The 22,527-nt window shown below is 35.0% G+C and overlaps 2 protein-coding genes across 7 annotated transcripts; one reads left to right on the plus strand and one right to left on the minus strand.

Moving 5' to 3' along the window:
- Positions 1 to 1,743: 1,743 nt before the first annotated feature.
- Positions 1,744 to 6,547, minus strand: LOC114760106 (urease accessory protein D). Its single transcript, XM_028949362.1, has 8 exons — positions 6,310 to 6,547; positions 6,125 to 6,190; positions 5,959 to 6,033; positions 5,769 to 5,813; positions 5,146 to 5,379; positions 3,362 to 3,444; positions 3,121 to 3,289; positions 1,744 to 2,208 (listed from the first exon to the last, which is right to left on the minus strand). Exons 1-8 carry the CDS (start codon positions 6,433 to 6,435, stop codon positions 2,095 to 2,097), a joined length of 912 nt encoding a protein of 303 aa, XP_028805195.1. The 5' UTR covers positions 6,436 to 6,547; the 3' UTR covers positions 1,744 to 2,094.
- A 2,925-nt stretch (positions 6,548 to 9,472) lies between these two features.
- On the plus strand, positions 9,473 to 21,662 carry LOC114760105 (uncharacterized). Of its 6 annotated transcripts, XM_028949360.1 has the most exons (17): positions 9,536 to 9,670; positions 10,691 to 10,999; positions 11,088 to 11,132; positions 11,929 to 12,172; positions 12,998 to 13,269; positions 13,571 to 13,723; positions 13,838 to 14,608; positions 14,726 to 14,820; positions 17,512 to 17,574; positions 17,663 to 17,751; positions 17,823 to 17,885; positions 18,360 to 18,950; positions 19,226 to 19,300; positions 19,413 to 19,483; positions 19,617 to 19,674; positions 20,266 to 20,512; positions 20,672 to 21,662. In XM_028949360.1, the coding sequence occupies exons 4-17, from the start codon at positions 12,017 to 12,019 to the stop codon at positions 21,385 to 21,387; spliced, it is 3,420 nt and encodes a 1,139-aa protein (XP_028805193.1). In that variant the 5' UTR covers positions 9,536 to 9,670; positions 10,691 to 10,999; positions 11,088 to 11,132; positions 11,929 to 12,016; the 3' UTR covers positions 21,388 to 21,662. The 6 variants fall into 6 exon arrangements, with proteins under 6 accessions (XP_028805189.1, XP_028805190.1, XP_028805193.1 ...); XM_028949356.1 differs by lacking the exon at positions 11,088 to 11,132 and having other exon boundaries at positions 9,473 to 9,670; positions 10,585 to 10,999; XM_028949357.1 differs by lacking the exon at positions 11,088 to 11,132 and having other exon boundaries at positions 9,473 to 9,670; positions 10,621 to 10,999.
- The last annotated feature ends 865 nt before the right edge of the window (positions 21,663 to 22,527 follow it).

Raw genomic sequence — 22,527 nt, forward strand, 5'->3', positions numbered from 1 at the left:
ATATAGTAAGTTACAATCTTGCCTCCTATTGAAGAAAAAAAAATTTTAAAAAAAATTAAAATTAGCTCTGGACTGCCTGGACTGGTCCAGGCAGTCCAGAGGACCAAGTCCAGTCCAACCCGACCTCGGGTTGGCACTGGACTGGACCAGACCTCGGGCTGTTTTTTTCAGCCCGAGGTCTTTACTAGACCAGACTTCGGGTTAATAACAAACCCGGTCCAGTCTAGTCCATGCACACCCCTAGTTGCTGGCTTCACTTGAGGTGTGAATGGACACATTTTATTATATTTTGATTACCGTCATCCAATCATATTTATTTTCTTATATTTTGTTTTAATTACACAGACATTTCCTCTATTTTAAAAATATATACTTAAATCTAAACTATTAACTCTGTTAAGATTATTTTAAAAAGATATTTTTTAATTCAAATTTATATTAAAATACTTTCTATTTGCCAAATTACTCTTCATAATACTAAATCTCAAAATCTAGGTTAGAACTATTTCGAAGAATTTAAAATTTTCTCTTTTACTTTTATTTTTTTATTTTTAAAAATTGTTGTTTGTTTAATGTTTTTATCGTACTGGGTCAAAAAATTAAGTAATTTAGTTAATACAAACATACATTTAAATTATTTGTATGAGTTTCCAAACTTGCATAATTTATATTACGTGATAAGAAAATAAGCATTCAAAATATTTTCTCGTCATTTAAAAAAAAATCCTAAGTTTCAATATTTCATGAGAAACTAAAGTTATTTAATTCTATAATATAATTGAAATTAAAATTTTTATAACATATTAAAAATTTTGAAAATACATGTATTATAATTATTTTTTGTTGTATCAAAAATTATTTTTTATAGATATAAATGTTTGAATAACATTTATAATAAAGAGGGAAGTTTTGATCAAAATAAAAATTTAAAAGTCAAATTTAAAGGTCAACTAATGATTAAATGGATGGAAATTGAATCTTAAAAATATAAAGAAAGTTTATGTAATATACATTTTAATTTGAAGGGAAGTTTATAAACATTTTCAAAATAAAAAAGAGGTTTCTGTAATTTAAGTAAAACAGAAGATAGTCAATATATTTTACTCTTATTTTAATTAGAAAATGGGAAATCTATTTTTGTTCAAATCCTTTTTGGTTACATTTAACCTGTCGCGCTAAAGATGGGTCCACACTTGGAAAAAATGATTACATGTTGTTAGATAAAGATGAATCAAAAGACCAATGTTGCTTGTGGATAAATTAATCATGAGCTGGAGGACAAGATTATTTGATCAGACCTTAAAATAATCTTATATTTATTGATAATTAAGCTCAAAAATCGTGATAATAATTATGGTTTTTACGTAAATTAGTCATTGGATGCGAGAAATGAAGACGGACGAGATTTTAGTTTCACAAGACATGCGTATTTTGAGACATACAAATTTGTGAATGAATTTTTTTTATAAATAAAAATTCCCTATTATTCACTGCGGTTGTCATACAAAGGGGGGCAAAAATCCGTAATCATTTTAAAAACAGCTTCATCAGTTCATGTCTTTGTCAAACAGAAAAACCAACGAGCGTTCTTTTACTTTTCACATCCTGGCCAAATACGCTTAATGGATGCCAGGGGCATGAATTCAAATTCTACAAGAAACGCTTACTCGGGGCTTGTTTCAATATATAAAATGAAATAGAACATAATATGAATTTACTTTAAAATAAAAATATATATAAATTAGCAAATAACCAAACAACATAATAGACATTACAAATACTGAATGAGTGGAAATCACATTCCACTGCTTAACCAAAACATGGTGGCCTTATGGGAAGGCCCAAACTAGTTCAGAAGCAAGGGAGAGCCCATTAGAATTTGCTCCGCCTGCTAGCCATAACTCAATTTTCCTCTCACAAAACACAGATGAATGGTAACATGCAGGAGGTGGTTACTCTAATGCTACAGTCAGAGGACACTTGGTCATTTACGTTGAATTGACACTAACAGTAAATACAAGGAATACAACCTATACTACATAAAATACAAGGCCACTTAAACTCATTATGGGTTGTCAATATAGAATGCATTACTTATCCGTATGGTGGCATCCCTAGCATGGGCTCCAAGGGAGCCAATTGGTGTTGCAGAAACTTATAAACTGATTCAGTTGTCACCGCAGCCACCCGAACAATAAGACCGTTTCTCTGCAAAAAATGAGGTCGCAGTTAAAAATGTGCATAAATCATATGACAGCCATTAAGCATGCATGACCAGAAAGAAAGTTTTGAGGGGGCAGCAATCTGAGGCAGTAAAACTTTAAAACCAGAATCATAGGTCTAATACATATCTGACAAATTTACCGGATATGACACAACATTTTCCTTTGACTCAAACATGGCCAATTTGTTCACGTTGTGACATCAATAACACGCTTGATCAGTGGCCATCTTCCAATATGATTTTTTCCAACTGTTTACTCTGTCAAAAAGCAAGTCACCATGCTAATTTTTGTAACTAAGTATATTCCAAGGTGCAAAATTTTAATTATTTACGTGTTTGCTCTCAGGCATGGAGTTTTTTATTCAAAAATCTAAATATAACCTATGAAGGAACTTTTTTGAGATGATTAAGCTTGTAGTGCAAAATTATTAAGAAAAATCCATATATCTTTGACCCTTTTTTTTGGGGAGAGAACATAACAGCATATACATAAGATGTTTATCCAAATCGTCCTTCCGGAACTTATTGAATCCCAGACCCAGCAGGCTCAAAGAATTATACCATCAACGTGGAATCATTGCTGGGTCCCACAGTCGTTAGGGTAAGATACTAAGATCAACAAGGGCATAAAGTAACACCACTGATATTTTATATTTTTTTCATTCCATATTCCAATATTAACATCTACAAAGCAATAGTATCGCTTCAATACTCAGCACTTCCAAGCTCCAATCAGTAAAATTTAATTGAATTTGTCTTTTGGATGAACTTGAAACCAGAACCACTGAAGTCAGATTTTTGCTTTAAAAATAACCTCAAAATGCCTTCAAATAATGACACTACAATCCACTATCTGGATGTTATCAAAGCTCATGTGTTAATAAAATAATAACTACCTCTGGACCAAAGAAACTGCAAGAAGCAACGAAGCTTGGTTTTGACATGAGGTAATCAGAATTTCTTTTAGTTTGATGGCTAGAAGTTGTGGAAGGGTGCAGTAATTGCTCAGACATTATTCTTTTCACATCATCTTGCACTAGGTTCTGAACATGCTGCACCTTTGGCCTAAAAAAGTAGTGCATTAGGTACAGGAATTTGTAATAAAAGAATATCAGAACATAAAATACAATCACCCACCCTAGAAGTACAATCATTGCAATTACTTGGTAGTCCTGCATGTAACCTTCGACACAGCCAACTTTTTCTTTATCTAATAAAATCTGTATATATGAATGGGAATACTCAGTAGAATAAAAAGAAAAGAAAAGGAGGATAAGCACAATACGTATATCACACACACACACACACACAGAGATGCAAAACGGTCCCATGGCAGTCATCAGGAATGGTATTTGCTGCAAGTATCATCTGAAGTCCCCTTGAGCTATCTGTTTACATTAATTGTTTAACGTCTTTTATGGGCCAACAGCTCTCTAGTATTTTCCCCTAACTTTAGATTGTAGAGGGGGCATGGCAGATATAATTAAATGAACTGCAAAAGTTACATAAGATGTTTGAAACCATCTGCTACTCCCATATCTACCATTTCCTTATACCACACTTGATTAGTATCTTCTGAAAATATTTGAAAGAGGACCACTTCTTCACTTATTAGACTCCAGAGAAGATTGGTGATAAGGTCAAATGCCTTTGATAATGATTCCTCACCCAGAGGTGTTTCATGGCAAGGACTAAAGGATGTGACTTTGCTCACAAGCATCAATCACGTCCCCATGGACCAATTGTCAAAACGCAAAGAGGGGCATTTCAAATCATTTGAATCTCAGACAGATTCAATGAAACCTCTGAAAATTATTTTAATATTTGAACCTTTGAGATATCATAGTTTAAGCTTGATTCTCTATATCTTCTGACTCAGGTCAGTTTGCTCCAGTTCCGACACAGAAACTTTTGTCATTGGGTTACACATACACTCACCTGGAAAGGGGCTGTTCTCTCCTGACACATTCTATTCTATTTTCCATAAATTGTACCGAACTTATCCAACAATTAGATATCTCCATTACGTCACAATCTTATTAATCCTAACGTTTTCCTATCCACCAAGAAAATTGTTAGAGTCGAGTCCTTTACTGGTTTACTCTAGGAAGAGGCCTGGGAATCCTTCTTAGTTTTGCGTGCTTTATGCTTTAAATGACAAGTTATTTTCGGTTTCTATCCTAGAATTTAGGTGGTTATTTGGAGTTATGATGTCAGACTAATTAAGCAAATTATGTACTTGCTTTCTCATCATGAATGAAGTATTATCCAATAAAATTATTGTCTCTCCCCCTCTAGGATTTCAGATTCTGGTAGAGTTTCTAACTCCACCTCTCTTTTCCCTTCCCCTTTTCCTATTCATACTTTCTTTCTTCAGAACCCAAAAAAAATGCTAAGCTTAAAAATTTGCATGAAACAGAACTTGCCATATTTGTCAATAATAGATTAACCATACGAATCACAATCATTCCTCCAGAATTGGAAGGAGAATAAATACCTTCTCAAAAAATTTCCTAAAGGTTGGTGACTAAAGAAGGAGAAAGTAACTTCTCAAGAAATAACTTCACCCTTAAACTAGCAATCCTAAGATTTTCTTATTATATTCTTGGATTAGACAGTTTTGCTGAATTTTGCAGCTTGTTTAGCATTCTTCATTTCATACGTTTGCTATATTGTTTCAGAGGACATCTTATCCTCTTCTCATTGACATTCTTCTCAGTTCATCAGAGGACATGTTAAAAATATGACCAAAGAGGATAGGATTCTCGTCCATTAAGTCACGGTAGAAATAATGAAAAGACAGGCAAACTCTTGGAAAAGTTAAATTTCTGCAGTTTGCAAATCTGCCGTATCTAAGAATTTCCAGAAAAAATAACATAATAAATGTAAAAAGGCTATATGCTAAGAATTGGTAACATTACCGTATCTAGAAGCAACGGTTGATCATCTTCTAAGAATATGTTATTGGTGCTTCTGTAAAGATTGAAGTCCCATTTTTCTCCACTTTCATGGCGCCCACTTGTGACCCAATCAACAATGGCCAAACTTGAGTCTGAAGAAACCCTGAAGACTTGTTTCTGAAAGTATCTTGCCGTTGAAAAGCATGTAACTGGATCTGGAAAGATGGCCAAGAATGCATTGCTCCCAACTCTTGCCTACGACATGGGATAAATTTATCACTGCTTTTGTCAGTTGAATCCATTAGACACGTCAATAGCAACATCATATAAACAAATGCTATACACCTGCAAAAAAGAAGTGTTTCATCTTATTGGTACTATGTCAGAAAAACTCAAAATGTTACTAATTCATTATACTCCTGCCAAAAATTATACCATGTTACAAGCTCAAAACCATGAGTCTTAAAATAAATTGAGTGATGTCAAGGGAAAAACAATCAATTTTAAGCCTTTCATTGTCATTTAAAATGTTGACTTGGTAAGTCAAGCCAATAATGACAAGCACAGGTCTCAGTCAATATAAACGAATATACAGGACAATACACGATTGTCCAAGTAAATTTTTGGTTTATTAGCATCCTCACCTCCAATATTTGTCCAGAACACTTCGATCCCACGGATTTATAAACCTATAAAAGTACAAAGCAACCGTTATTTCTCCAACCAAGCAGACAATGAATGATGTGCATCTGTCACAGAAGCAAACACATCTAAAAACCACTCATTTCAATATTAAAAATTGATTTTTTTAAAAAAAATCAGAAATTAGTTGACCTTAGTGGAAGCTTGGGTGGTTAACACTGCAGTGCAGGAACTTCCCACGGAAAGCTTGCATGAAATCCGATCACCCTGCATCATATAAAAGGATCTCCAATAATGAGCATATATGACCAAACTCATTAAGAAAAAAGAGCAACCCCAGAGAAGAGAAGGAGCATACAGATACAATTCCGCCTCCATAGGTTAGTGTGTAAATCCATACAGCATCAGTTTTGGAAGAACCGACCTGTAAAAATGCCAACCAGTGAAGTCAGATATTAAGCTAAATCGCCATTTCCCATAACTCAAACGTCAAGCTTATGTAGTTGAAAAACATTACTGAGAGAAAATAAGAAGAATCGAAACCTTTCTTGGTAAGATGAACTTCAGAGGATATTTTGAGAAGCATCTAACCGCCGTTGATCGGCCTCCGACATTTTCAATTGCCACAGCACCCGTTTCGATTTCTTCATCATCCCCAGCCTTGCGCATTGTTTACTCCGCTGCGTGTGAGAAGGATGCTCGAGTCTTGCTCGTTTTCCGGGCAGGAGCCGGAAACGCATAAGTCGTTTCTCTTCCCTGTGATAACTGGCCACTGAGCCTGCATCCCCATATCTGTTGTCACTTCACTTGCCAGGCGAAACAAGACAGCCACCGGCCGAAGGCCGAATTAACTGGTTAGTAAATAAAAACAACTAAAAATACAAATTTTAAATTTTAAATTATAGTTTCTTTCTTTTTATTTAAAATATTAATCTTTATAATTCAGTAAAAATATAAAAAATTCATCTTTTGAGAAACCAAAACCTTTGATTTGAAATTTGAGAAGTTGAGATGAAAACTAAAAGGAAATTTGGGTTTTTAGTGAAAAGTAAAAACACTTTTTTTTGTAAATCAAGATAAATTCCTTCACATATTTATCTTATATACTGTAAAGATATTTTTATAACCATAGTTTTGATTCTATTCAAATACCCCTTAAAATAAGGACAAATTTGAAGAATAAAAAAAATTATATTAATCATGTTAAATTTATTATAAAATTTAAATAACTTTTAACATTATTCTCGAACTCCCGTCAAAAAGTTAGTTGCAATGCCCCTATTATAATTGGATGAGGTTCTAATTTAAATTTAATATTGATATGTTTACATGTTATTTCTTGTAAAAAATTTTAGTATTTTATGCTAAAATTAAGAGCTAATTGAGAATTAAATTTGATTTTAAATATAAGATATCAATTCACCTTGTATCTCAAATTTATAATTTATTCTTTAAAATATCTTTATTAAATATGCATGTTAATGTGCTTCTATTCAAGGTTAATAATGACTAAAAAGGTATTTTAGGAAAATTAACTTGTTACAAACAACTAATTTTATTAATATATTCAGATTAATTAAGCAGTTATTATACTAAGTATGGAGGTAGTATTTACATAAGACTGCAAAATAGGTTTTCCTGAATTTCTCACCCCACTACAAGTGTTTGGCGCATTGTCTTGGTGGCAAACATCTAGACATAAAGCTAGCCATGGGTTCAAATTTCATAGAACTAGTGGGTCTTTCTTCAAATGAAAAAAATGTTAATTGCATAAGGTGAAGCACGAACCTTCAAGTAACAAAATTATTTTCAAAATTAACATAGGATGGTATGAGTATTAAGAGCTCTTATTAATTTATTTAAACAAATAACTAAACTTTGAACATCAATACTATTGCCTCCGTTCCTAATTATAAGAACCAGTTGACTAATTTAAGAGAATTAAGAAAAGAAGTTAAATTAGTTATTTGTAATAAATAGATGTTATTTTTTCTAAAATATTCTTACTAATCAAGTATGTTGGCTAAAACTATAATTATTAGAAAGACTATCTTGAAAAAAATTGAGTAAATATGAGAGACAAAATGGATTGGGGTCTTACATTTAGAACCAATATAAAAATCAAATGAGGTTTTATATTAAGAACCGGAGTTAGTATTTCATTTTGTGTATGCCAAATTGGATAGAATGGGAATCATTATGAGTGCCTCTAAAAGGGGTGAATTATGTGTTTAGACCCTAGAGAAACATCAGGTCAAAGGATTGGGATGAACTAACCAATTTGATTTATGTGTTTCAGATCAGAGATCTTTTAATGTTAGTGATTCTATGATTGATGATTTTTCTCATTGAGAACTTGACATATAAGGGTTAGAAGCCATTTGGTTCATGGGAGATGTCTTTTTTGTGGCATTGCCTTGAGAAGCCATTTGGTTCATGGGAAGTGTCTTTTTTATGGCATTGCCTTGACTATGTCTTTGCAAATCTATTATTAATGGAAGAATGAAACATGGTTTAATGCGAATTCCTCTTGGAATTGATCACTATGATATTGTAAAAAGAAATATCATCACCCAAAAAGAGAAAATGAAATTTGACGGATACGGCGAGATTTCACTATGTTTCATTAGTACAAGGTGTTGACAATACTTTGATTCATGTTTAGAAGGAGATTTTTGGCTTTAGTAGATTATTTTAATTTTAATCTTAACAAAATATCGTGGTTTTAAAATTTTTATGGATTCCAAATTTGTTTTTGAGATTCCCATACAACTTTTAAGGATGTGCTTGGTGTGCTTGTATGATTGGTTGTTTACACACATTCACTCATAATTATTTATCTAGTGCTTAATATATGATGAAAGTGTTGAGTTAGTTTTAATTCTAAATGTAAAACCTATTTTTTATATTTATTAATTTTTTTTAAATTAACACATTAATACTTTCTCGACTACAATCAAGTAGGAGAAGGAGATAAGATATTAAGGAAAATAATTATGTTATTTTAAAAAAAAGTCATACTTTTTATAATTAACTAACTTACCTAACTTTCTTAATCTAATCAAATTAGTTAAATGAGCTTTACATTAAAAATCGAATGGTTACTTTTTTCTTAACACAAAATACCATGTTTGTTTTTATAGGCACGCGTATTATTCTATTAGAGGTAATCTTGTAGATATTATTATGCACTAAAATTGGGTATCTCTCACTCCCATCCAACAAAGATTAGTTTAAAACTTAAAGTTACTTGATAATATTCTGAATTTTAAAATTTCAATTCAGAAAGCACTACAAAATGTATTGTCATTTGTTTTTAAGTGTAATCAATTGTCATTAAAGTGTAGTAAGTATGGTTGCCTTAGAATTTTAAAATTTAAGAAGCATTTTTTTGGGGAGATTTTTCCATTATAATAAGGGCGTGACTTGTTTTATTGGATGGAGAATGTAAAAAAATAATTTTTTTATATTCATAAAAACCACGATTTTTAATAATTTGGGTGTAATACAAAAGATTTCTTGGTCAAACAAATTCTCCAATAAAATATTACGTCATCATTGTGACCCAAAAATCCAAAATAATGAAAAGCGAGAAAATAAGTTGAACGAAGAGTATCCGAATTGGAGAATGAAGCTCCCAGCATGTCGAGCGTCAACCCTTGAGTTGACGCTGACACATTTCCCAAACAAGATAAAGGGCCCTGATTTCTTCTCATGCGCCAATCTTCTTCATTCATCTCTTCTCTCGGCTCCCTAAATTTCTGTGGGACCCCCCTCTCTCTCCCCGGTAGCAGAATCTCGTCTCGGTTCCGGGCTCGAGTGCAATCTCCCACTCCTTGTGCGTACACTCATTTTTCTCCTGCTCCACAATTCGATCTCCTGCTCCATCGACTCGTCAATGCAGGTACCTAATGGTCTTGTTTTAGACTTCTTCGGGAATTTCGAATTCGAAATTTTGTTGTCGTGTTACGAATTTCGCGGGTAAAATTTCACGGAACCCTAATTGGTAATTTTCGATGGGGTTAGGGTTTCGAACTCTGTGACGTTTGTTTGCTGCCTTCTTTGGGGTTCAATTTTCAATTTTCGACTCTCTGAGCTGAACCACATTTTCGTTCTGTTTCCGTTTTTAACGGTTGGGTTCGAACTTTTCTAGACTCTGTTTACAAAGCCTTTTTTTTCGCTGGTATACTATAAAGCCTTTTCTTTTGGCAATAGTGTGTGGGTTGCCTAGTGATGCATATTTTCCTCCACTACTGGGTATTCTAGCGCGGACTATTTTTTTTTTTTTTTCGTTTTTTAATGTGACTATAATTAGACATTGAATAGGACTATTCATTAATTCTTTAATCATATTTACAATTGATAATATAAGGTCTGCTCTCTTTTTGTTATTTATTTTCTTAAAAACATTTGCGTATTTTAATAGCTTCACGTGGGTTTATTGCCGTCAAAACTGTCTTACTTTCACCAATTTGTGTACATTTGGATATTGCGGATGCCTTTCACTCTATCGGGCAAATTATACTGAGTTCTTTAAATTTGAAATGGTAGAACTTGTATGAACTTTTAAAATAATTCTATTAATGGGAATTGCAGATATTCCATGCATCTTAATACTCACTTGTTTCTGGTTTAGTGACTTGTCTAAGCGGCTACTCATTGCATGAGTCACTAAAGTGGAATGTGGTGGAAAATTCTGACTTGTTTATGGTTTATTTACTTGTCCAAGCGACCACACATTGCATGAGTCACTAAGGTGTAATATGCTGGAAAATACTCTACTTTTGACTTGGTTCAATTATCTTTAACATATGTCGGGATACTCTAGATTTGATTTTAGTGCTGCTAGTCCAGAGGAATTAGCTTTCAAAGGGACCGTTCTGAATGGGCAGAGGGGAAATTTGATGAGCGGCAGTTTGGACAGATCTGGAAGCTTTCTGGAGGGCAATGAGGGACGGATGTTTGTTTCTGGTGCTATTATGTTCCGGGGAAATTCCACTTCTGCGTGGGTCTTGCCTCCACTATCTCAGTGTTTGATGTTAGATCCTATTAGCATGGGAGATCAAAAACACATTCGGTCAGCTGAATTAAAGAAGGCACTGGGGATATCTTGCGGAAGCACCCTTGAAGATTGTTCTTTTGGAGCATCTAGTCTGAAGCCTTCCTCTCCAGTGGCTCCTGAGGACCTGAAACGATTCAAAGCAAGTGTAATAGAGGCTTCGGTCAAGGCTAGGTAACTTAGGGAACACTTTGCAATACCAATTGTTTATTCAAAGTTCAAATTGTGCCAACCACTCTTCTTTATTCAATAAACTTTCCAGGTCGAATTGAGAGTTTGCGTATGCAGTATGCACTTGAACGCAAAGGTAGGCTGCAGCACCAGGGTTTGCTGGGCATGGCCACAGCTGTGGTGCTGCAAATTTCAAATGGCACAACTTGCACTAGTGCCTTTGGCAAGTGCTACCGGTGCCATTTGGAAGAGCCACATTTCCGACCCTTACTTCTTAATCTTTCCTTTATCACCGAGTTTTCAACCTCTTTGCTCTCTTTCAGTCTTCCTTTCTGTCTCTGTTCTCTGTTCCCTGTTTAGTTTCGGCCATATTTAGTTTCATCATTTCTATGTTCTGCTCTGTCTCTGAATCTACCTCTCTTCATATGCGGCGTTCTCTTTCTTATTTTTTTTTCCTTTATATATATTTTCCTTTTTTTAAACTTTTTTCCTTCTTCTCTTCTTCTATATTTTTTATTCTTTTATTTTCATTTTTATTTCTCATATATTTTTCGATGTATATTTTAACTATAAGTTAATCAAATAATTTTTTGGTAGAAATAAATGAAATAGATTTATGTACATGTGTGTACTGCTTGTCTTTTATATTTACTTTAGATTACGTAATTGTGTGCATGATGCTTTAATGTTGTTGTGAACGATGGCACATGCTGCAAAGCATGGCTGCAAGAGTGCTTTGTGCAATGGTGGTCACATTCCTTTGACAGTTATGCTCCAATGCATGTTGTTTTCAATGCTTTTTGCTAAGTCATCAGAATTAGGGTTGCGAGGTCCATAAATTTCTTAAAAACTGGTATATTTCCCCTTTTGCTTTATTCTCACTTCTGTAGTTATTCTGTATAAAAGTTCTTAAATTTGAAGATTCTTCTCAGGGGGAGATCAAAAAGGTTGGATGAATCTCTGCACAAGCTAAACAAGTATTGTGAAGCTTTAAACTCAAAAAAGCAACTTAGGAATGACATGTTACCAAATGAGAGGTTGGGAGGGTTGAACTTGTTAAAGATGGGAGGTCAGATTCACCGCAGTGCTTCAGAACTTGTGAATCAAAGGTTTGAAGACAGGTCCAAGAATGTCACTCTGAATAAGCGCTTTCGCACACCAATAGCTGAAATACGGGTATGCTTGTTGATTTGCTCATAACATATTGATTAGATATATTGCATTTCTTGCCATAAAGTTGTAGAGGATTGAGTCGGCAATTGTGCCAGACATTATAAGTGTATGTGTATTGTAATATGAAATTTGGGTAAGGATATGCGAATCTGATGGCTAGCATGATAAGAAAGACATCATCTCTTGATTTTGGTGCATACAATATTTTATTTCCGTTATTATATTTTTTTCCTTCTCATTAGTGGGCGTTTTCATTTAAAAAAATTAGTTTTCTTGGGCGTGTTTCTCTTAACATTTAGAGACACTAATTTTAAGCCGACAGTCCTCAATGGCTAATGGGAAGAATGCATGAATTCCATTCAGTCTTATGGGTAAAAATATATATGTTGGCATTTTAAGGAAGACTGAGTTGGGCGTTAAAGGAAGTTGGAGTAAAGGGTATTATGTTGTGAGCATGAGGCAACCTTGACACCACTGAAAGTGGTGTTCATACATGACCATCAAAGGATGTATAAAGATATATAATTTAACAATTAAGAGGTGAATGAATATCTACTTTCAGGAAGATGAGCAGATGTATTGTTATATTGATGCCCTTTCAACTTGCTTTTATATCTGCCTTAAATATAGTAATTCAAAATGAGATGCTTTGGATTGCTTCTGTGATTTGTTTAAATCCAGTATATATACTGCTTGTTAATAACTAGTGCTTTCTCCTTAATCAAATTGCTCTAAATTTTCCCCCCCTTATTCTCAAGAGATGAGCAATCTTCTATCTAATTATGGCTCTACTGAATTTACACGTTTTTTTGTGCGGAAAAACTCTAGGCTGAAGGACAGAATAATAACTTGAGGCAGCCTTTGGTCGCTGGTAAAGATAGAGATACCCTTAGGGACGGTGCAGAATGTTGTGATTTTGTTGAGGAGAAGATTCGTAGATTGCCTGCAGGAGAAACTTGGGACAGAAAAATGAAAAGAAAACGTTCCATGGGGACTAGTTTTGCCAGATCTATTGATGGGGAAGGAGAAATGAAAAAGGTTATGCATCTCAAGATAACAAATGAATCTGGTCTGCAGTCCTCTGATACTCAAGGTTTGAGGTAACACCAGTTTATAAGATGCTTTGAATTTCAATGGTGATGTGAAATGAAGATTCATTAGATCTGGAGAGTGATATAGTTGCACATAAACTAAGCTGATTTTATCACACTTATTTTCTTCCTGTTTAACCTGCAACCGTCTAACTGCATCCATGATGATTGTCGGTTGTGATTCTTACATTTCTTTTAGTTGACACTACTTGTTTTAAATGATGTTGAATGTGGTTGCTTTGTGCCTTTTGATAGACTTTTTGTGTCTAACAGCAAAGAGTAAACTGCTTGGAACTGTCTGTCTCTACAGATCAGGATCATCTGGCAATAATAGCAAACTTGACCTTTCCTCTCTGCCTGCTAGTTCAAATGGATGTGCCACTGCTAAGAATGAGCAGGAAAAAGTCCAAAGGGATTCAGTTGATGGATCAAATAAGGAACGGATTATCCTGAGAGGAAACAAGTATTAATAAACCCCTTTGTGTTCATGATATATGTTGACTTGAAGCATTTATCATTTAAATAATATGATTGTGACACCTAACATTTTCTTTATGATATTTTCTTTTCCTTTTAGGTTTAATGTTCGTGATAATAATCATATTAGTGGTGCCTATCCATTGACAAAAGGAAAGGCCTCAAGGGCCTCAAGAACTGGTCCCTTAGTGGCTGCCAACTCATCTATTGCATCTCGTTCATGTGAAGCACTTGATTCCTGGGAACGATCTTCAAAGATGAACAAGCATCAGTCGGTTTCTGGGAACAGCAACCGCAAGCGACCTTTGCCTACAGGATCTTCCCCACCCTCTATGGCCCAATGGGTTGGACAGAGGCCTCAAAAAATTTCCCGCACTCGAAGAGTAAATGTGGTATCTCCTGTGCTGAATACTGATGAAGGACAGATGCCATTGGAATGTTATTCTCCTTCTGATGTTAGCACCAGAATGACTTCCATTGCTACAAGTGGATCACTTTTTTCCAAGGGTGCTGCGAACGGCATCCAACAAGGTAGAGTGAAACATGAAAATGGTTCCTTGCCACCCATGTTATCTGACAGTGAAGAACCTGATGCTGTTGAAAGTAAATTAAAGGAGAAAGGATTGGAAAGCAGCGAGGCTGATGAAAAAGCTAGTAATAATTCTCAGAATATAAATTCAGTCTTAACTACAAGAAAAAACAAGATGCCCAGTAAAGAAGAGATTGGAGATGGCCTGCGGAGACAAGGAAGGAGTAATAGGGGATCATCAATATTGAGGACTAGCTTCTCACCCTCGAAAGAGAAGTTTGAGACTACAACCCTGGCCAAGCCACTTAAAAATACGAAGCCTATTTCTGAAAAGAATGGAGGGTATTATTGGTTTTCGTCTTTTTCCCCCCCGATGGAAATGATTTTTGAAATGATAAATATTATGGTGATATTTCAATTTATCAATTATTAAACTTTCAATTGGTTTATCTGTTTCAGTAAGTCAGGACGTCCTCCTCTGAAGAAATCTTCTGATAGGAAATCTATTACTCGCCTTGGGCATCCATCAACTGGTGATTCCCCTGATTTATCAGGTATTTCTATTATCCTGTGTGTTTCAATTTTAACTTAGCCTACTACTGTAATGAATTTGTTTTAGTCTACTACTGCAATGAATTTGTTTTTAATAGTATATTGATAATATATCATACTTAAATTCTATTTTTATTGACATATTGTTATGTAATCAAGTAAATCTAAATTCATGTTTAATTGTTTTGCCGTATTTTGCATGAAATACTATACAAGGGAAGAGAAACGTGAACTTTAATATTGTTGATTTTTCATAAAAAATTAATGCAATCCATTTATTACCACTCTTAGTTAAGGAATTCTTGCACAATGTGGTAATTCTGATTAAAGTTTTGCATCTTTCATATTTGAGTTGTTCGCATCATAAATTTTATTTTATAAAAAATACGATGTTGAGAGTATTCATCGAGTTACGCTGACTGTATCAAACTTTATAATAGAATGCTTCAACTGATGGAAATCTCCAATTAGCAACAACTTGAGTTGTTTAGTGGAAGTCCTTGCAATCGTTTATACAATTTAGAAATACAGAACTGCAGCTCTTGCTCCTGATCTACCAAATCCATTTGTTTAGTGTGTTTGATGTTTGTTGACTTGATTAACGAGCCACTTGTCCAAGCGTTATTTATGTGTTGAACAAACATTTTCATTGGATTACAGTGTTAGGGCTTATGATCGCCTGAACTCTGACTGCATTTCAGCAGCTTGCTTACCATTGTCTTCAAAGTGATAATTCAGACATATTGAACAGAAGCTGACATTGATTATTCCATTCAGTTCACTTATCTAGATATACGTGTTCCTTTCAATCTTCTCTAATATCTAATTCTCAAATTTAGACATGAAATTTATGGCATTACTAGAAAGTGCCAGTGTTATGGGCTTTGAAAATTATACACATTGCTCAAGAATTCAGAATTGGGGGGGAAAAAGAAGCATGTAGCCCAATAATCTGACAGGATTCAGTACTGTGCTTGGCTATAGGACCAGCTCCCACCAAATATATGTAATCAGCCTGAATGGTTTTGCTAAAATTTGGAATGAAGATTGTAAATATATCTTGAAAATGGCTGCTTATTTTTCTTCTTTGCAAAGAATATCCTCATATCTTCCTGATATCTGAGTCTAGGGCTGTAGTTTCTTAGATAGAACGCATTGTTGCGTGCTTGCTAATAGGATGATGATGCAATACTAATGCAGGACAGCAGAAGGATTATTCCTAGTGTAAGATTAGAGGATTTGTACAGGGATCGTGATCTAGGGTGGAAGACTGGTAATCTATCCTTTAGTTTATAGGAGGTGGGGTATGTGAGGGTAAGAGGCTTTGCTAGGATGGGGTGTGATATGCTGTATAGGCTATTACTCGTTTTTGGGTGCTGTGAGTGGCAAATGCAAATTAGTGGTGTCACCTAAGGTTCGTTGTGTTACACCTGGGAGTTGAATGTACAGTAACCGTCTGTTTGGACGGGAATAAAAGTTGGGAGGAAAGTAAATGGAAGAGAGAAAATGCAGAGCAGAGAAAAATAGAGAGAATATTATCACTCCTCTTGTTTGTATGGACAAGAGAAAATAGAGAGGAAAGGAAATGAGCAAATATATGAATGACTGGACTACCGTTATCCTTATGTCAAAATGTAGCATGATTAAAATCAAATTAAATATCACATTAAATAATAAATGCAGTGAAGAAAAGAAAATAAATAAATATATAGGCGTATTATTTTGCTAAAAAAATTATAAAATGCAAGGGCAAAGAGGGAAGATGCATTTTCTTCTCATTTATGGTGAGAAAAGTTGGGGGGAAAATGGGGTGTGGGACCGTGCCATTTTCTCCCAGCTTTTCTTTCTTCCCGCTTTTCCTCTCTCATCCAAACAGGGGAAAGCCCACTTCTCCACCTATTTTCTCCCTCATGTTCTCTCCATCCACAGCATAAGGTTTAACCAATAAGGAAGCAATTTCTTGAATAAAGCGGAAATCTGATCAATGACTGAGAAAAAAGCATTAGATCCATTTTAATGAACTACTAAACTTAATTCTACATATGTGGGATGAAGTCACTGTGTTATAATGGTTTTGATTTCCGCTGCTGCAAAGTTGTCCTTGATCACAGACTGCAGAAGCTCCTAACATTATCTTGGGAATGAGAGTATGGTTTTTTTTTATAAAAAAATTTTTTTTTTAGGGTTGGGAGGGTGGACAACAGTGTGAAGTTAGCCGATATAGCATTTACATACAGCTTATCGAATCTAGTAATTCTGGTCTATCCAGTATAGGTACGACTATTAGCTCCTTATGTTTTAAGCTGGGCCAAAATACTGAGATCTTTTGCTCTGAGTTTTTTTTTTTTTTTTTGGTTGCATAGCGGCTCACCTGTGCATCTCATGTTTTCTTTTCAATCTTCCTCTTCATCTTCATTGGTTCCTTAATGTTGCTGTAGTTTTTTGGTTTTGGCTTCTGGAGAATTTCCTCCGGAAAGGAGGTTAATGTGTTTTTGTATGCATATATTGGTGATGGAAACTTTTGGTAGTTTTTTGATACAGCTATGGTATTAACTATTGAGAAAAACATTTCTCAGTGCTGAATAAGTGTAAAAAATTGTTTTTTTCCTCTTAATTTTGTTTTTTGAAGTATATGCATTATCCTTGTTTGATATAAATAGTTTTAGCACTTGCTTTATTATCATTGTTTTCAGGGGAGTCGGATGATGACCGAGAAGAATTGTTAGAAGCGGCCAATTTTGCGAGCAATTCCAGTTGTATGTAACTCTACTTGAAGTTGGATTGTGTTTTTGGCATTTGTTCATATATCTATCTGTATTTATGGCTTAAATGTTGCTTTGTTAGATGCTGGCTGTTCTAGTTCATTCTGGAAGAAATTGGAACCAATTTTCGCTCCTCTCAGCTTGGCAAATGTAGATTACTTGAAGCAGCTGGTGGGTGTGTCAATCATGTTCTTGCTCTTGTGAAATTTAAGCAGAGCTTAACTTTGCTTTCTTTGCATCAGGTTAAATCAATGGAGGAGGATCATGGTTTGTCTCAGACAGTTAGTCTGACAAATGATGTCTCGGTAATACTTTAGAAGCTATGCTTTTCAGCATTTCACTGTAGTTGCTGAAATTGACCCTTGTAACTGGTGATCAATGTTTTACTCCCTGAACCAACTCTTCCTTATGGATTTATAGTCTTTGATTGGCATACTAATTCTCGGTTCTTATTTATCTACCATTTGTCTGCATTTAACTTGATCTGCAATATTAGTGAATATAAATCCCAAATTCAAGGTTTGTGATATATTTATTAGCATACTTTCTCTTGGCATATTTTTCATCTTGATGTTTCCTATTTTCTTTTTCTTTTTCTTGATGTTTCATTGTGATGAACTTTCAACTCACTGACACACTTTTGACGCCTAATGCCAAGTGTCGTAATTGGGCTTATGTCTTGGAAAACCCTGGAGCATATATGAAACTTACTTGAAGAAGACATGAACCGAGAAAATAATTCTGGGTATTATTTAAGCGTCCTTTTTTTCCCTGCTCAGGATGAACTTTTGCTCAAGAACAACTCTCTGTCACAATGTCAGAAGGAGAAAAGCATTTCAAGTCAAATGAATTCAAAAGAAATATCTTCAATGATTGACATGGATGGTCAGCATGTGGATGGTGGCTTTTTGCAGAGACAAGCAGATTCAGGGGAAAGCAAAGTTGCACCATTGTACCAGCGAGTTTTGGCAGCTATTGTCCTAGAAGATCAAGTTGATGAGGCTGATGATTCTGTGGATATTGAACACAAATCTGTGATAGGGGCTGAATTTGAATATCATTGTGTATCTAGTACTGAAGTTAGGACTCAATGTGCTTCAGATGTGTTACCTTGTAATGGGAATATTGCATTTACTAATGGCTTGAACATCCATGATCAAGAACTTGATGATCTTTTACCAATACATCAGGCACCATTAAATTCAGACACTGAATTGTTCCCAAAGTTATCTAAAAATGGTAGCGGTGGATTACTAGCTGTGAATATGGATTCGTCTTCATTATCTTTTAATTGCCAATTTGAGAACATGAGTTTGGATGATAAAATCTTGCTGGAGCTGCAGAGCATTGGCCTATATCCAGAGGCAGTGGTGAGCTTTCAATTTGATTTTGCATGATATGAAAGCACCCTTTACTGGTGCTTTTTGTTTGTTGTAGCACTCTGCTTCCGTCCCTTCTTGCCTCTTATGTCATTTATCTTGTACGAACACTAAACACGCAACATAAACAAGATTCTTTTAGCAGACCTTTTCATGTGGGCTTTGTATTTGTGGGGTTTAATGATCATCAAGCTTGGTTTTGAGTATTTTGTAATTTTTTTCAATTTCTATCACTGACTCATCTTTTTATGATTGTCTTTTAACAGCCTGATCTTGCTGATGGAGACTGTGAACCTATTGACCAAGATATTATTCATTTACAGAAATGTCTTAACCAGCAGGTTTTTTTTTTTTTTTAATAAATTAATGTTTGATGTTTGCTCAGGTGTAAGGACGGCATTCATTTAGTCATATTTTCTGAGGTGTATTGTCTATATATGCCCACCTTTACAGGTTTGTAAGAAGAGAGAGTACTTAATGAACCTTATTCCAGAAATGGAGAAAGTCAGGGAAACGGAACAACGGTAGGATAATTGTAGTTTAGGTGTATAGATTTTATTAGGTCTTCAAACGTTTGAGATGTATAAATTGTAATGAAGAGTATGCATATAGGTACCTTTGTTGATGCTCATGAATATTTAACATATTGTATTGCAGAGCCCTTGAGCCGGTTGCTATGGAGAAACTTGTTGAATTGGCTTATAAAAAGAAGCTGGTAACTTTTTTCCTTTGTTCTGTATTTTAGTTGAGTTAGGAGTATATTTTCTTCGATAGAAATAGAAATAGCATGTTTCATTCCCCTTCCCTTCCTTTTAAAGTGTGTGAGAAATTTTGGAATATTTCAGGATTGACTTGCTTGTTCTGGGACTAAATAACAAGTTCCCTTTGTAGGCGCATTCATTACTAGATTTTAACTATTTGATTTAATTGAATGAGAAAATGCAATGTTAATAGTATTATTGTTGTGTCTTTGCTGAACAGAAGTATTTGTTTAGGCAACTTTGTTTTGGGTCAAATAACAAATGTTTGATAATAAGTTCTGTTGAAAGTAGTGTATATATTTTTGAATAGTTGAATTGAATTTATAATAAGTTCTGTCTGTTGAATGCGTCTTTGTTGGTTTATTTGTTCCTTTGGGTTGTCAGGACACAGGAAAGAAGTGATTTGCAAAAGCGTGTATTGTTTGCTCTAGACTTTTAAGCTTTTCTAATGATTATGCAGTGATATTTTTTTCGGTCTTCAGTGTTCCATTTGGAACTTTCGAGAAAAAATTGCAGTGTGAAATGACCGTCTCTAATTTTGATAGGCTACTCGTGGAAGTAGTGCAGCAAGAAATGGACTTCCGAAGGTATCAAAGCAAGTTGCCTTGGCTTTTATGAAGAGAACTCTTGCTAGATGCAGGAAATTTGAGGATACTGGGAGAAGTTGCTTTATGGATCCTGTGCTTAAAGATGTTCTTTTGGCTGCACCTGCTCATGACAATTATGCTGGCTCAGTTGCTGCCATCAATCTACCACAAACTCAAAATTCTGAGGGAGAGGCTATGCTCTCAGGTTGTATAATTTGACCATGATTTAAGTCTTTTCCTTTGGGAAGATGATTTACTCTGATTGTGACAGTCTAGAAGTACTTTCATTTATGTAATTTTGTTCACAAACTGCTATATGTAGGGGATCGATACTAATTAATAACTTGGTGCTTGGCATTTGCAGGTTTTACCTCTTGTAGGGAGCAACATGGTCTTGAAAATGATCAAATCGGCAGTAGTCCAGTGGATGTATTTGAGAATCTAAACCAGCTCTCTGACCATGATTTTGCCAGAACAGGACCAATACTAAACCGAGGGAAGAAAAAGGAACTACTGCTTGATGATGTTGGTGCTGCTGCTTCTTTGAGATCTGTGCCAATTCTTGGCAATTCTTTCATGGGCGGAGCAAAGGGAAAGAGGAGTGAGAGAGAGAAGGACAAAGACCCTTCAGGAAGAAATTCTGTTGCTAAAACTGGTCGACCCTCTGTAGGTTATTCTAGGGGTGAGCGTAAAACAAAAGCAAAGCCCAAACAGAAGACAGCTCAACTGTCTGCATCTGTAAATGGATCTCTTGGCAAGTTGCCAGAAAGTACTGATTCTGAGCACCTGTTCACTCTTGGTTCTGGTGAAGGGAATGACAAAGGGAACGCCAGAAAATGTAAAATGGAGTCTGTTTCTCATGGCCATACATCTAATAATTTATCCATGGAGCTGGGGCCAAACATTGACTTTTCTAACTTGCATGAATTTGACTCGATAGAACTGGGTGTAGATAATGAACTTAATGAGCATCAAGACCTGGGCTCTTGGTTGAACATTGATGACGAAAATTTACAAGATCATGATGCAGTGGGCCTAGACATACCAATGGATGACCTGTCTGAGTTGAATATGTTCTAATGAAGGAGAATCCAGGACATATACATTCCTATGGACAGTTTGACTTATATAAACGGTGCTGTGTCAGAGGAAGCTGCTAATAGAATTTATACCTCTGATTATTTGCACTTGTAATTATGCCCATTCTTTTTGTACACTTCTCTACAAAACCAAAGAGAACCAAAAAAAAAAAAAAGTGTAGTCCTCAATTGTTCATATCATTCAGGGATTCCCTCAGGTTGTAACTGCTACAGTTTAATCAAAAAAGAAAAAATTTTGATCATCTTATTTCTGTTGTCATTGCTGTTGACTTGTAAATTTTCTCATACAAGTTATTATGTCATGACTTGTCTACATGCATCTCAGGACGTTCAGATAGGCTCGGCATGTTGAAAAGTTTTCACAAAATTGCAGACCACTGTAACTGTTTCAAAGTGATATGGCTGCTAAAGAGGTTAACTAATTCAAGTTTATCGATGAATTATTTCTAGGGTTTATGTCGAGCTGAGGAGGAAATTTCCTCACGTTTTTCGTGGATTTGCAAGTTCTTGTGGCCTCTCCCTTTATTTTACTCATTTCGTAGCTTGTTAATAACTTCAATGATATATTGTAATGATGACATGTTATGAATTGAAGGGGAGTAGATTTTAATTTTTTACTATGATTTTTAAAGCCTGATACTTTCTTTACCGTGTTTGTGGAGATTGCATTTCTTCCTGACAGTAGTTATGTTCCGCTGTGAGTGAAGCTACCATAATTGCTTCAAATTTGTACATTCTTATTATATCGCTCCTGAGTCGTAATGCCTGGAATGTTGGAGTCAACATTTGATATCAGAGTTCAAGCTTGGGTTGGGCAGGGAAACATGAGTTGCTTTGTCCATTTTTTTTCATGGTTTTTTTACCTGATAATTTCTTGTACTTCTAAACTGTCATTTCTGTCCTGTATTACCAAGTCTTTTATCCTGGAATTGTTACACAGATCTGATAATTAACCAATCTCAGTCTTAACTTGCTGTCTTGTGAAGTTCTTGTTTGAATTTTCCACACCACATTGCTGGTGCCATTGGAGGGTGGATTTTCAAGTTAGTTCTGTGCTGCAGTTTTTGGGCTTCTCTGCAGATCATTTATCATAGATCATCTACATATCAGCTTTTGTAGG

Source organism: Neltuma alba, unplaced genomic scaffold (assembly GCF_004799145.2).
Source record: "Neltuma alba isolate B1F8T4 unplaced genomic scaffold, ASM479914v2 tig00010931_pilon, whole genome shotgun sequence".
Taxonomy (NCBI): domain Eukaryota; kingdom Viridiplantae; phylum Streptophyta; class Magnoliopsida; order Fabales; family Fabaceae; genus Neltuma; species Neltuma alba.

Coding starts and splice junctions, on each gene's coding strand:
- LOC114760105 (XM_028949356.1), top strand. CDS start 9,481: ATGCGCCAATCTTCTTCATTCATCTCTTCTCTCGGCTCCCTAAATTTC. Junction 12,173..12,997: donor CACCAATAGCTGAAATACGG/GTATGCTTGTTG, acceptor GAAAAACTCTAG/GCTGAAGGACAGAATAATAA. Junction 17,575..17,662: donor TTTTGCGAGCAATTCCAGTT/GTATGTAACTCT, acceptor TTGCTTTGTTAG/ATGCTGGCTGTTCTAGTTCA.
- LOC114760106 (XM_028949362.1), bottom strand. CDS start 6,435: ATGCGCAAGGCTGGGGATGATGAAGAAATCGAAACGGGTGCTGTGGCA. Junction 6,034..6,124: donor ATGGAGGCGGAATTGTATCT/GTATGCTCCTTC, acceptor TATATGATGCAG/GGTGATCGGATTTCATGCAA. Junction 3,290..3,361: donor GCAATGATTGTACTTCTAGG/GTGGGTGATTGT, acceptor CTACTTTTTTAG/GCCAAAGGTGCAGCATGTTC.